The 12,970-nt window shown below is 33.9% G+C and overlaps 1 protein-coding gene across 1 annotated transcript in view; it reads right to left on the bottom strand.

Moving 5' to 3' along the window:
- Positions 1 to 2,351: 2,351 nt before the first annotated feature.
- The window catches only part of ITGA4 (integrin subunit alpha 4), a 35,064-nt gene continuing 24,445 nt past the window's right edge, over positions 2,352 to 12,970 (bottom strand). Inside the window, exons 17-28 of the mRNA XM_030454196.1 lie at positions 12,641 to 12,717; positions 9,976 to 10,126; positions 9,164 to 9,262; positions 8,665 to 8,744; positions 8,233 to 8,319; positions 7,593 to 7,683; positions 6,739 to 6,846; positions 5,873 to 5,992; positions 4,427 to 4,546; positions 3,806 to 3,904; positions 3,495 to 3,614; positions 2,352 to 2,647 (exon numbers count right to left, since the gene is read on the bottom strand). Of these exons, the coding sequence (XP_030310056.1) occupies positions 2,555 to 2,647; positions 3,495 to 3,614; positions 3,806 to 3,904; positions 4,427 to 4,546; positions 5,873 to 5,992; positions 6,739 to 6,846; positions 7,593 to 7,683; positions 8,233 to 8,319; positions 8,665 to 8,744; positions 9,164 to 9,262; positions 9,976 to 10,126; positions 12,641 to 12,717 (1,245 nt within the window). The 3' untranslated portion in view covers positions 2,352 to 2,554. The remainder of the gene's footprint in view (positions 2,648 to 3,494; positions 3,615 to 3,805; positions 3,905 to 4,426; positions 4,547 to 5,872; positions 5,993 to 6,738; positions 6,847 to 7,592; positions 7,684 to 8,232; positions 8,320 to 8,664; positions 8,745 to 9,163; positions 9,263 to 9,975; positions 10,127 to 12,640; positions 12,718 to 12,970) is intronic.

Here is a 12,970-nt window from a genome sequence, read left to right as displayed (position 1 = left end):
CTATATATTTGATACAATTATTTGAGATTACAACAAATTAAACCCATATAATTTCTGGGAACTTGCTTTCTTTGAGATGATGAAAAGTAGCAGACCACCAAGTTCATCTGCAGGACAATCAGGATAATGAATATTTTCCTGTTCACCAGTCTGTGAATCGTTCAGAAGGTGGGTGACAAATAATGGTATGAAATCTGCATTAGCTCTGACTAGAGTGAGTTGCTTCAAGTTCTTTCTTCAGTAAGTAGTTAATGTTAAATATAAAGTATATATATAGCTGGTTTTTTTACATAACTGAAAATTTACAAAATAATTGAACTTGCAAAAGAAACGGCATTCATGTGTATAACTTGTTGGGGTTCTCTTTAATAAAAGAAAATTAAATGGTACTTTTTAATCTTGTCACCATCAGGACACTGTACATTCATAATTTGTCAGCCTGGTTTATAAAAGCTAATTGACTTTGGCTTTATATCCTAAGAACAGGCAGCCAATACTTACATGTTAATAACAAAATCTGAATTAGAAGTATACAATTTCCAAGACAACCTTATCACAAGTAGTGACTTAGGTAAACTATTTCAAAGATAAATAAAATGCTTTAGTTTCATCTCTTTGCATTGTTTCTACTAAAACCATTATTAACGCTTCTTCCAGCATTTGAGGTATATTTTCCACAATATGTTGTAATATGAACCTAATTTCTGCTGAAAGATAAGAGTTAAAGTGCAAGAATTCACTAAAGCCCTTTGGAAGATGATAAGCATTTTGTGTATATTTTCGCAAACCTGCAAGACAATATTTCATTATTCACATACTTGATTTTCTTATTAAAAAAATATGCACATTCATTTGTCCTTACACTACAGAAGATTTTGAGAGAGATTTGATGTGCAGTGAGGCACATTTTTGTCATCAAATGAAGTGAAAGGAAATAAGTTACAAAATGGTCCCCAGTACTTTTAGGATCTGTGAACAATGTGGCATTTATGGTACCAAACACAGTACCTGAAGGCACTCTGCATCACTTTTGAGTCTCAGGCTAATTCCTGTATGACAGAGTAGCTTCAGAGAGTATGTACACATTTACCTTTGTATGTATAATTCATTTCTCCTTGCAGTTCAGAGAGACATCAAAGGCACAACAAGAAAGGTCATAATTGCATCCTGCCTTTGCAATAAATTAATTTACTGAATAAGCTGTACATTTTCTAGTTGTAATGGCAAACAAAGTAATGAGGTGTGGGTTTTTTCCCCCCTGGCTTGTACTATTTCACCAAAGCTAGGTGGCAGTGCAAACTTAGCTAGCTGAAAAAACTTACCGTATAGCAACACAGTGGCTTGAACCCTGCTTCTATTCAGGCATTTGTCGTCGTACTGAGTGCTTTCTGAGGATGCCTGTTTGGGTGGTATTTAGCTGAAAACTTCACAAGAACTCAAGTTAGTTCTCCAAATGACTGCCTTATTAAGTACTTTCAGGCAAGGAGTGGCACATCTAAAGATAAAATTTGGCCCAGTAAGGTTAGCACTTGGAGATTTTGGGCACATGTTTCTCTGTTTTGTCATCATGTGAAGTGGTTTTTTTCAGGTTCCAAAAGAATGCCAGTACTAAATATTACTATCCTTGGTACTGTAGAAAAATCTTCAAATAAATAAAAATAAATACTTGCTTTAAAAACAAAACAAAACACAGGAATATCCAAAACTCATGGCACCAGCATCTGAGGAAAGGATGAAACAACTAATATATGTCATGCTTGCAAGTAGCATGATAGCAAGATGCTACACATCACGATCTCAAATACATTACTCTTTCTACAGCCCAGAGAGGATTCTGTGGTGTATCTCTAGCCTACCCCACAGAATTACCTGCTTTGAATCCACCTTTGGCATTCCTGGATGTCTAAGTCTCTGCAGTGTTTTGGCTGTGCTTGGTAAGCCAAAGCTTATGCAGGTACCTTCAGAAGCCTAGGAGAGAGAGGTTCTGAGAGCTGTTTTCTCCTTCCACGTGCTCTACTTACTTAAACTCCTGCTATTGGTTTAAGCTAATTTACCCTTCTAAAACTGCCAAGGCAAGATGAAGGAGTTGTTCTTGAATGTCTAACCAAAAGATTATTGAAACTTGAAGAGAGTAACCCATGCTAATGTGTCCAAGATCTTGTTTTCTGGGACTGGCCAAATGTTGTTACTTTCTAGAAATTCTTCTTTCCAGTAATTCTTCTTTTCTTTATCTTTAGTGTTCTTCTGGCTGTTTGAAACCATATATACATATATGTATATATACACACAGACACACTTATATATACACACACACATATATATATATGGAATTTTAAATATAACTAGGAGACTTTAAAACAAACTGTTTTTACCATTGTCACATTAGAAAAGCAACAGTACTCTAAGGTGTAGTCCTCCATACTGTGCAAGAAAATAAAATGTACTTTGAAAGAGTGAGTGAGCTCAAGGCTAGTTTTCTTGCCACAGATGTTTCTCCTGTGAATTAACTTGTATCTGGAATTCTTCATTTTAAATCAAATGTTTATTTGCCATCTTATTCATCTTTGTCTCCAGTTGTAAAACTCCAGCTCTCACTTCTGTTCTTGTCTTGAGGGACAGGTTTGTATTGTCTTTTGAAAAAGCCAATCTGCAATACATAATTTTGGAATCTGTTGTCAGCAAATGTTTCTTTTCAAATCTAAACCATGTAACATGAACAAAAATAAAATGCATATATATATATATAATGCTTAGGACAGATGACCATTGCTTTGTCATACCCTGTAATCAAGTCAAAAAAGTGCTTTTTCTTTTGATTTTTGTGAGGCTGATGCTCTTCTGCAAGGAATAAGGACATGTGGATTGGTCTACAATAACAGTATCAGCTGTTTTTAAAAAAATGGTAAATGGTAATAAAACTTCCCTGTTAAATTTTTTTTCATTTCTACATTTCCCTGGAAAAAAATGATGGATGGATGGAGAAAATCTGCATGTGGATAAAGCAGTTACCAGTAGTCCTGATCACTCAATCACTGCTTCCTTTGTAGTTTCCTTTTTTACTTAAGCCCAGGATATTTTTTTAGCGTTCATCTTAAAGTTTAAAATATAAAGCATTTTATTGTGGTATGAAACTATGTTGTAGACTTTTAGTCATCACATGTCAAATGACATTAAATGTGCTGCATTTTGCATCATCCATTTGATATCATTAAATTATATAAATAATTTGCAAATGTGAAATGCCATATATAAGACATGAGATGGAGTTTGTGGTGATGAATAACAAGGTGTAGAATATGCAGAAGATAAAAAGAAAAAAAAATAGAGAAATATTTTGAAAAAAACACAAGTTATTGAATGAATTATGTTTGTTTAGAAAATAATCATAATTGTATTAGATCATAATAAAATATTTATCTTTTAGCCTGCATTAACAGATCCCAATGATTGTGAACTCCTGACTTGAGAACAACTGAGAAATACTGAAAACTTACCTTCCATAATATGAATGAAAGAAGCAAAAACAGGATAACACCAATTATTAAGCCTATTCCAATAATTAGCACAGTAACACGGTATTTTGGCTTCTGGTGATGTATTCCTTCCAAATAGACCTGGAAAGCAAAAAATAAATTTAGTGCTAACTGATTATTTTTTCTGTAAAATATACTAGAACAAATAATGAAATTAATTTTCCTAGTTAACTAATTAACACTGTATTCATAGTGCATGTCTAAAATTCCACAATTTTAATTGCTGTTTCTTCTTAATAAGTTTATCACAAATTAATTAAGAGAATTCTTACATATGTAACTTGCTTGTCCTTGTGTAGTTCAATAACTTTTTCATTTTTTTCCAGTGAGGCTGTTGCTTTTACTTCAAACTTCAATGCCGATGCATCATCCTGATTAAAAATAAAATAAAAAATAATCCTATCTTTTAAAAAATAACTTCAACACATTAATTCCTACCCAGCAAAAATGGGAACACAGCTGCTCACAGAAACAGAATCTCTCACAAACATACAATGGTGCCCTTTTCTTATCATGAAACAAATTAGTACCAGAAGCTGGAGGAAAGCCCAGCTGGATTTTACTTAAGTCCACATCCACAGTGCTTTTCTTAGAAAAGTATAATTTTGAGTTGAAATTAAATCCCGATCCTACATAAACCAGCCAGAATAAGCAAAGCAATCCATACTATAAAATACAGTGATCATCTAAAATACATATTTTTCAGTAGTTTTCTTTTATTCATAGATCACCTTGAGGCTTGGCATTGAGAACATAATACACGTAACACCTAAAAGATTTGGATTTAATCGTATTGCTAGCAAAAATATATTAATACCTAAAATTTATATGCAGAGAATACTGCAAATGTGCCTTGAAATATTCCCCTCAAGTATGAAAAATTCATGTGTTACCATTTCTAAAAGTGATGGAGTAGCCTCCAGATGTAACTGAATGGTTGCTTCTTTTCCACTTTCCATATTTCCAAGCTTGCAGTGTATTTGTAAGCAAAGGCTGTCATTTTTCATGCAGTACTGTAGAAAGGAGGGAAAGATTGAAATTTAAGATAATCAGCCTTATCATCTTAGTATTAAAGACACTCAGGAACGGAGTAAAACAAAGATCCCTGTTTGTTCTTCAAAGGTCAGGGTTTAACTATCTTGTCATCCATCCCTGTCAATCTATGTGTGCTTAAAGAACAGTATTAGGGGCCAACCTAATTTTTAAAGGAGACAACAGGTCACTTTGCCTAAAAATTCAATTTTTTTTTAATTGCTAAATAACAATTGTAACAATCTGTAGAGATGTAGAGATTTTTTTAGATGTTATTTCAAATTAGCTTTTATATAAAGAATGATAAATGACAATGAATATATGGTATCCAGTATGGCACAGTGGATTGATCCTCACGCTTTGACAGCTAAGGCCCATTTCATTACACTTTAGTGAGGGCAATCATGTACAAGATTGCTTTTTTGTACTCTTTGCCTAAAGACTGCAATACCTAGGTTTTGACTTGATATCCTAATGCAGGCTGTCCAATCATTAGCTTAAAGTCATTCATTAGCTTAGAACATGCTTAAAGTCCCAAATAAACAGATTTTAAAATGTCCAGCTTCTAAAATGAAAGTATTAAATAACATAGGACTTTATCAAAAACAAGATGCAGGACAAAGATTTTTAGGAGAAAAAACTCTGCAAAGTGTAACACCAGATTTATTGCTTCTAGTTTGGACTACATAGTCGAGTATCTGATCCTCAGCAGGGTCCATAATCATAAACAGAAATAGGAATGGACTTTATGCTCCCAAATATTCTTAAAAAGAACTTTCTGAACCAAAACTTATTTCTATATATTTTGTAATTCATACTGACTTTCAGTCCTATCAACTTGTATAGTCTCCCTTTGAATTCACTTATTTTTAGCATTCATAACACACTTCAGTGAAGATTTCTGCCATCAGTACTACTTTTGGGTTTTTCTGAACCTGGCACCTATTAGTTACATTCAATGGCACATTTTCTATGTGGGAAAAGCAATGGATATTTGATCTGCATTCTTCATATAATTAATATTAACACTTTTGCCCATGTGCATTATTTTGATTTATTATTGAATTTGTTCTGCCATTCTGTTTGCCCCCCCCACTTGGTTCTGTGACTCCACACTGACATCCAGGATTTCCTCATCTCAGTTCTCTCCTCTTTCACCAAAGTCACTTCTGATCACACTGAATGTGTCACACAAGTCCCACCACAAATCCTTGGAAGACCACTCTACTGGCCTCATTATATTAAATGTCTTAAGGCTCATTCATACAGTAAATTATTTCCCACTGATGCCAAAAGACAGACCTTACCATTTGTCTCTTAGCAGGCTTTGAAAAGAAAGTGACAACATCCTTTATTATGTTTTCATATTTTTCATCTGCATTACAGTTTCTGGGATATTTATTGTAGGAGCATTGTCCAACTGTGGTCTAGAAATAAAAATAACATGAGTGTTCAAATTTAATCAGCAGGTAACAATCAAAATACAGATTCCTGGAAGGCAAGAAGCTCAAAAAGGAATACAGCTTTTACTTTCAGAATTCTAAAACATATTGGGCTGAAGATCATCCTGTTCTTTTTCACTCTGCTTCACCACAGCTAACAAATTTGTAAGCTTCTATGTACACTGAATTACACAGAACATTTTGGGAAGTACATATGATTAAACCAGAAAGGGGCCTGAGGGTTTTTTTTTGTGCTCCTATGAGTCAGCTACTATAGGCATATTTAGACATATTATAGACACAAGGAATCTTTTACACCCTATTTTAGCTGATTCTTATTAATATTAATATTAATATTCTACAAAGGAAAGACTATGCTATATATTCTGCATAATAATACATGTCCTGTTTGATATGAAATGATTAAAACTGATGGACTAGAGTCTTTAAAAGAGTTACCCAATGCAGAAATTTCTTCGTTTTAATACACTGTAATCTGCTACTTAACAGGAGGAAAGAACTGGCAAACAAATAGATACATGCAAAGAACCAAGCTCTGCAGAAATGGATTCACTGAATTCAGTGGAGCTCTAATGAGCAATATTGGGTATGTTTGAAAGAAATCAATAGAAACTGAACACATAATTATTACCTAGCTCTGCTCTGTCCTGCTTCCCTCTTTCACAGAATTCTTACAGGTAATAAAATTATATTAAGTAACCTGCGCTTACCTTGATATCCAAGGTGTTGAATAATTTGAAGTCATGGGGTGGAAAACTATTAGGTATCATTATCTCTAAGCTTGTATTTGGGGCCATGCTTGGTCCTGCATTGATAACCTTTTGGAGGAAAATGAAACATACTTATTTAATTCATGGTGGCTATTCAAGTAACAATTTATATATATATATATATATAAACACACATTTTAAAATAATTTATATAATAATTCTTATAATTTCTCTAAGTATAAATACATAAAATTTCACAGAATGGGGTAGCACCTGCATTGTAATCTATCACAAAAGGATTCTGCTAGAAGTTGTCATGTTTTCCTACATTCATTCTGCAGATTTGCAGAATTCTTCACCTCTCTGAACCCAAGGAGTAACAAGTGCTAATCTGCAATGGCTCTCCTGAGGTCATACAGACTGCCTTCCAGGAGAGTGTGAAAAAGGAACTAGGAGATTAGTGTCCAATTCCTGCTTTTAATCCACCAATGACAAATGTTATACCTATAGATACTCTTTATAAGGAGCTCCTAGTTCTTTTTGCTTACTAAAAGGCAATTCCTTTCAAAGTGTTTCCTAATGGAACCAGTGCCAAATCACAACTGCTCTACCACTCTCAGTTGTGCAAAGTATTTTTTCTCTGACCATTCAGTGGAAGATTGCCCAGATCAAAAAAAGTGTTCCCAGAGGAACTACCAGCCACTTCCCATCAGTAATACACAGAAGTTGCCCACTATGCCCTTGTACTTTTAAGAAGTTTCCTTATTAACTGTGAAGACTGTAATTAGATACACTGGAAATCTAAGCATTAACCTTCATAACAAGGATAAGAGGGTTTACAAAGAAAAGCTTACATGGAAAGTGAAGTTGATATTCTCCTTCATACATGTAAGTGGTGAATCTTTCTCATTTGTTCCATAAAAAAATGAAGCTGGTGACACAAATCTAAAACAGATTAGAAATTGTTAATTAATAGAATTGCTATATATCATTAGCATAACTTTCAGCTCCATGCTATATCCAGAAGATTGGTTCTAAGAAAATACCCAAGGTTGCATTTAAGAAAATGTGAAGCACTGAGAAGTCTTTTACCTCTGTATTCTTTCCTTTTAAAAAGGCAGATGAATCAGAAAACCACCCAAAACCATGCTCTGTGGATGCCCCACAAGAAGCTCTGAGTATAACCCACATTAAGCAAGGAACCTGAGGATCTGCTGTGTTCTTACCAAATACCTCTTTCTATAAAAAATATTCTAGTTCCTTAAAAAATATTAATCTATTAAGAGACACGTGTGAAGCATCACAGATGATGTAACTGGTGTCATCTCACAGTAGCGAGATCTTAGAAGTGTGGGTCAGACCCCAGGACAGCTGTGCCATCTCATTCCCAGTATTTTTCAGCTACATCACACTTGCATTTAAAATGCTGGGAAGTTAAAGTGGTAACAAGACAACAGTTCTATGGATGTGCAGGTTTAGCAATAGCTGACTTACCCATGAACATTTAACTCTGTCTCATATTTCAAAGGTATAGTTAAAGTTAGCATGTTGTCCAGCAACATGTTCTCATCTTCATTTTTACTATAAAAACACAAGAGAAAAATGAGTATCACATGTATCATAATATACTATATGTGATTTCTATAAACAATATTAAACAGATCTTTCAGCTACTTAAAACAAATATATTTCATTGGTAACATGTCTGCATTAAAAAAAACCATTTCACATAGGCAGAACCTGCTCATTAGTTAAAAAACTTTTATCTGCTTTTTTTTTTTTTTTTTTAAATTTCCCTTTCTCTACAGATTTGCAATGGATATGCCTTCTTGCAACTGGGCTTTGCTAAGCCTTTCCAGCATTCCCTGTTGTGTTTTCCAAAGGCAGTAATACTTTTTTTGCTTAGCATTTGTTATTAGACTTTACCAGGTAGCATTAATGATGATGTTGAGGTCATCTTCTGCTCTGGTAAACGAGCTTGCATCCAAGAGGAAACTAAAATCCAGCTGTAGAAAAAATAACATTTTCTCTGTCAAATGATAGGCCATCTTAACACATTTTAAATAAAAACATTTCATTAAACTAGAATTTCCTGCTACGAAAAAATTCTGAACTAAGGAAATCCTCACTTCCTGTGTCTTCTATTAATTTTTTTACTGATCTAACACATTAGTTCATAGACTTGATCAGTTCACTTGTCTAGGAAGCCAAGCACAATTAGCTGATGCATAATACAATGCTGTGCCTTAATGAATTATTCCTATTCCAGTCCATATTTAAGCAACTAATATTAAAATCAACAGAAATTCAGATACCAACATGATGAAAGACATAAGTTGGTAACAAAGGAGGGAGTCTAAACAACCAGGTTTTTTTTTTCTCCCCCTGAAAATTCTGTTTGCTAGGATCTTCACACATAGCTTACCTTTGATTTTTGATCTACATATAAATAACCAACAGTGCATTCAAGTTTCACTGCATGATTTTCTCTCTCTAATACATCACAATGTATCTGTTTTTCTTCCTAAAATAAAGGACAAATTATTAATGATTAAAATAAAAGTGCTTTTTTTCAGACATTGCAAACTACATACATGCACTGAAATGGGATGATTTACATTTCCCTGAGCTGGGTGTTTCTTATATTGCTGAAGCAAATATACAGAGCATTCATATTATGCAGAACTACTTTAACATATCATTATACAGATTACTGTGTCCTGTTACTTCATCTTCTGTTTCCTACTAGTGCAGCTATGTGTAGCAGATCCAGACCCACTCAAGTTTAAAGTCAACCTCTGAAAGGTGTCAGATGTCTCTTTTCACAATAGTTATTTTAAAATAAGGCAGAAAGTGAGAAAAATTAGATTGATGACTTCATAAGACTATGCATCTGTGAAAACGAGCAGATTCAGTGAGATCTTTGTAATCACTGAAAACATGATTATCAGAGAAAAAGTGGCAGTAACATCTCGAAATACATTTAGAAACCAGTTTTTTTAGGTTTAATTGTTGCCAAAGCCTGTTAGTGAAGTGAAGCAATCTGTATTTATTAAAGTCACATCGTTCGGGTGGCTAGAAGTCTGAGAACTTGAAAGTGGACTTTTTTTTTTGTATGTAAGTCAATAATCAGAATCTAAAGAAATTCAGCAATCCAATAATGCAATTTGAAAAATGTCTGTCAGAAAAAGAGAAAAATATCAAAATATTGCTGTTTGACAGCTTTTTAGTTCTCACCAGTTCTAGAAGTCGGATGAAATAGAGACCTTTAGGGATCTGAATGTGGAGGACAGTTTCATATGCATCATCTCCAACATTAAGCAGAGAAATATTCAACAATAAAGTCTTCACACTCCCAGCAGTGAGGTAGGTTTTCTTATCATGAGGCCTATAAAAATATTTATCATAATATAAGTGAAAAGTCATTCTATATGCAGCTTGGATGCAAATATTTCCTGCCACTGTTTTTTTAGTTTAATTTGGTTCTGCTAAAGCTCAGATGGAGATCATTAGCAAAGTTTTTACTCAATCCTGTAACTGAAGGTACCACACCAGTTATATGATGGTCAGCTCCAGTATTGTGCTTTTTAAGGCCTCAACGAGCATGAAAACTGTTATTAGACCAGTCAATGTGCTACTGCTACAGTATTTACAGATATTATTTCAAAATGCACTCAAAGTATAGGATTTAGTTAATATGAAGCAGGGCACAAAGAGGACGACAGAACATGGCTGTCTCATGATCTATGTAATGTTCTATAATCATGTTACAAGTACAGAAATCCTATGGGGGGCTAAAAGTAAACTTCAGCTTGACATTAAAGTTTAATTAAGACTTGTGGAAAGGCTAGAAATAGACATTTATCAGATATTCTGGCTTGAAACCAAAGCATTAGTCATTGAACACCTTTGGGAAAGAAGCTGGCACTTAGGAAAGCAACAGAAGGTAAAAATATTGTATAAGCAGATAGGTTCCAAGACAAAAGTGAATTAAAGAAAAACACATTGTTAATATTTCAGTAGCTTGATTACGTTTAGGTTAAATTTTAAGTTGTATTACTGGTCACATCTTTACCATTCAGCCCTCTCATATGCAATAAAGCCAAGCTCATTAGCAAGATGCTGTCACAAAGATGCCTCCCAGCTTAACACACAAGTACACAAAAGCACCAGGTGCACATCTGGGTCTACAACAAAGCTGAACTGGAGCTTTTCCCTGGTAATCAAATTTCATTCTTCATTAAAAAAAGAATGCTCAATGAGGACTAGAAATTCACAGAGCAGGCCAAAATCTAAGCAATTAGAACAAAACACAATAGCATATATGTGAAGACTTATAACTTGTAAGTAAAGCCTTACACTGACACCGCTATTTGATTTCATTCTTTTAAGACTTAAAAGTTTTCAGTCTGTACTGTTCTTTTGCTAGAACTTTGTGGTTCAAGGATAATGAATGCATTCTGTCTAGACAAAATAAATTAATGCTTCACAGCTAACTAGTTTTTAATCGAGATTCCAGGGGAGCAATGTAATTTAAGGTCCCACTTCACACTTCATCAATATATTTAGCCTATTTATTTACTCTGAAAATCTGCTCCTGGTACCTAATGCCAAGCAGGTATGTTGAAATCTGTTTTCCTTTCCTAGACATTAAGTACTTATAAAACTTTATTACTAGTGTCAGAAATGAAAATGCTGCACAATCTTTCTTTCTGAAAAGTTTATGATCGTTCATATAAAATAAACTTCAGGCCCAAGTACATGAAAGGGCTGAAAACTCAGCACTACAAGGCCACACATTAAAGTAGGCAGAAAGATCCCAATCTTATTCTGCAGCCTATGAAGATGAAAAAGCCTCTGCTCAGCATCACAGAGATGTGATTAATCAGCATTATGTAATTTTCATCATCTTTTGGTGTCATTTTAGGTTGTTCAAGTATCTCGATTAAAGTAGAATCAGCTTTAAAAGTGACAAATTACCAAAGAAAATCCAGGTCACACACAAAGTAACTAGCTGAGAGTCAACAGGTACAGTTTCCCTTTTTGCACACCAACATACCATATTTCTTGCTTTGGAGTATATTACTCAATAAAGACAAAGGTGGTGATGATAAAACATAACTATATCAAATCATTAAAATCTATTCTGAATACAAAGAATGGTGCACAGCTTAAAGTTCTCCAAAGGTAATGCTAAATTGAAATACCTCACAAAGTATTACTTGTTACAATACGGATTCTGCAAGACAATAATATTTAAACACTTTGAAAGTGCATTAATTATCTTGCATAATAAAAGGATTTAAACATGCTACTTAATTGGGAAGAATGGGGAAAACTGAAACATACTATATAAGGTGCTAAAAAAACCCAACAGCAATGTAAATGGCAAACCACAAAATAAGATCCATTTTGGAAATTGTAAGCTAACCCATGCTGGAAAAAGAAGTCCAAATCTCACGTGATACTCAACCTCCTGGTGTTTCAATCAGCAGTGCAAAAGTGAAGATGTAATATTCTTAAGTAAAAGAAGATAGCTTGGCAACCTCACAGTCATTATGTTATCTATATACTCAGTATGCATTCTGCACTGCATCTTCATATATGAAGCGTAGAATACAAGTTTATCTTTTTGTGAGGAAGATGTGTTTCCTGAGCTGTAAAGTCTTCTAATAATGTAAGAATTTATCTTCAATTATATGTATTTCTGTTACATTTCCTGGAACATGTACAACTTTAAAGTATTTTTCAACTAAATACAGCTTTACTTTTCTTATCTTCTCAGGGAATTCATAGTCTACATTTGAAAACTAATGCTCTTTACATACAGAAGTTTAATGAATAATTTGGATATAATATTACTGAACCTTTTTCAAAGCAATGAAAGCCACAGTATACTTACTTTGGAAAAACAACTTTTCCAGAAATTCTCAAGTCAGCAGAACAATTTTCTTGGGAGCAAAGTCTTGCAAAAACAAACTATAAAAGATAAATTTTTTTAAAAACCCTTAGTGTATTATGGATACTATAGGGAGTGAAAAAGTATTTCCAAAGAAAGAAATCTACCACATCCTTATCAAGTATCTGGAATCAGCTCATAGCTCTTGCTCCTAAAACCAGCTCAGTCAGGCTCTGATTTGCATTGTCCAAACACATTCTGCACACCAGAATAACAACAGAGACACTTCCCAGACTCAAATCTCTCACAGTTAAGCCAGTGGGTGTATGGTCA

The sequence above is a fragment of the Calypte anna genome, chromosome 7 (genome assembly GCF_003957555.1).
Source record: "Calypte anna isolate BGI_N300 chromosome 7, bCalAnn1_v1.p, whole genome shotgun sequence".
In the NCBI taxonomy this organism is placed as follows: Eukaryota; Metazoa; Chordata; class Aves; order Apodiformes; family Trochilidae; genus Calypte; species Calypte anna.
Note: the sequence above shows the minus strand (reverse complement) of the source record. Positions and strands in the feature narration are given on the sequence as shown.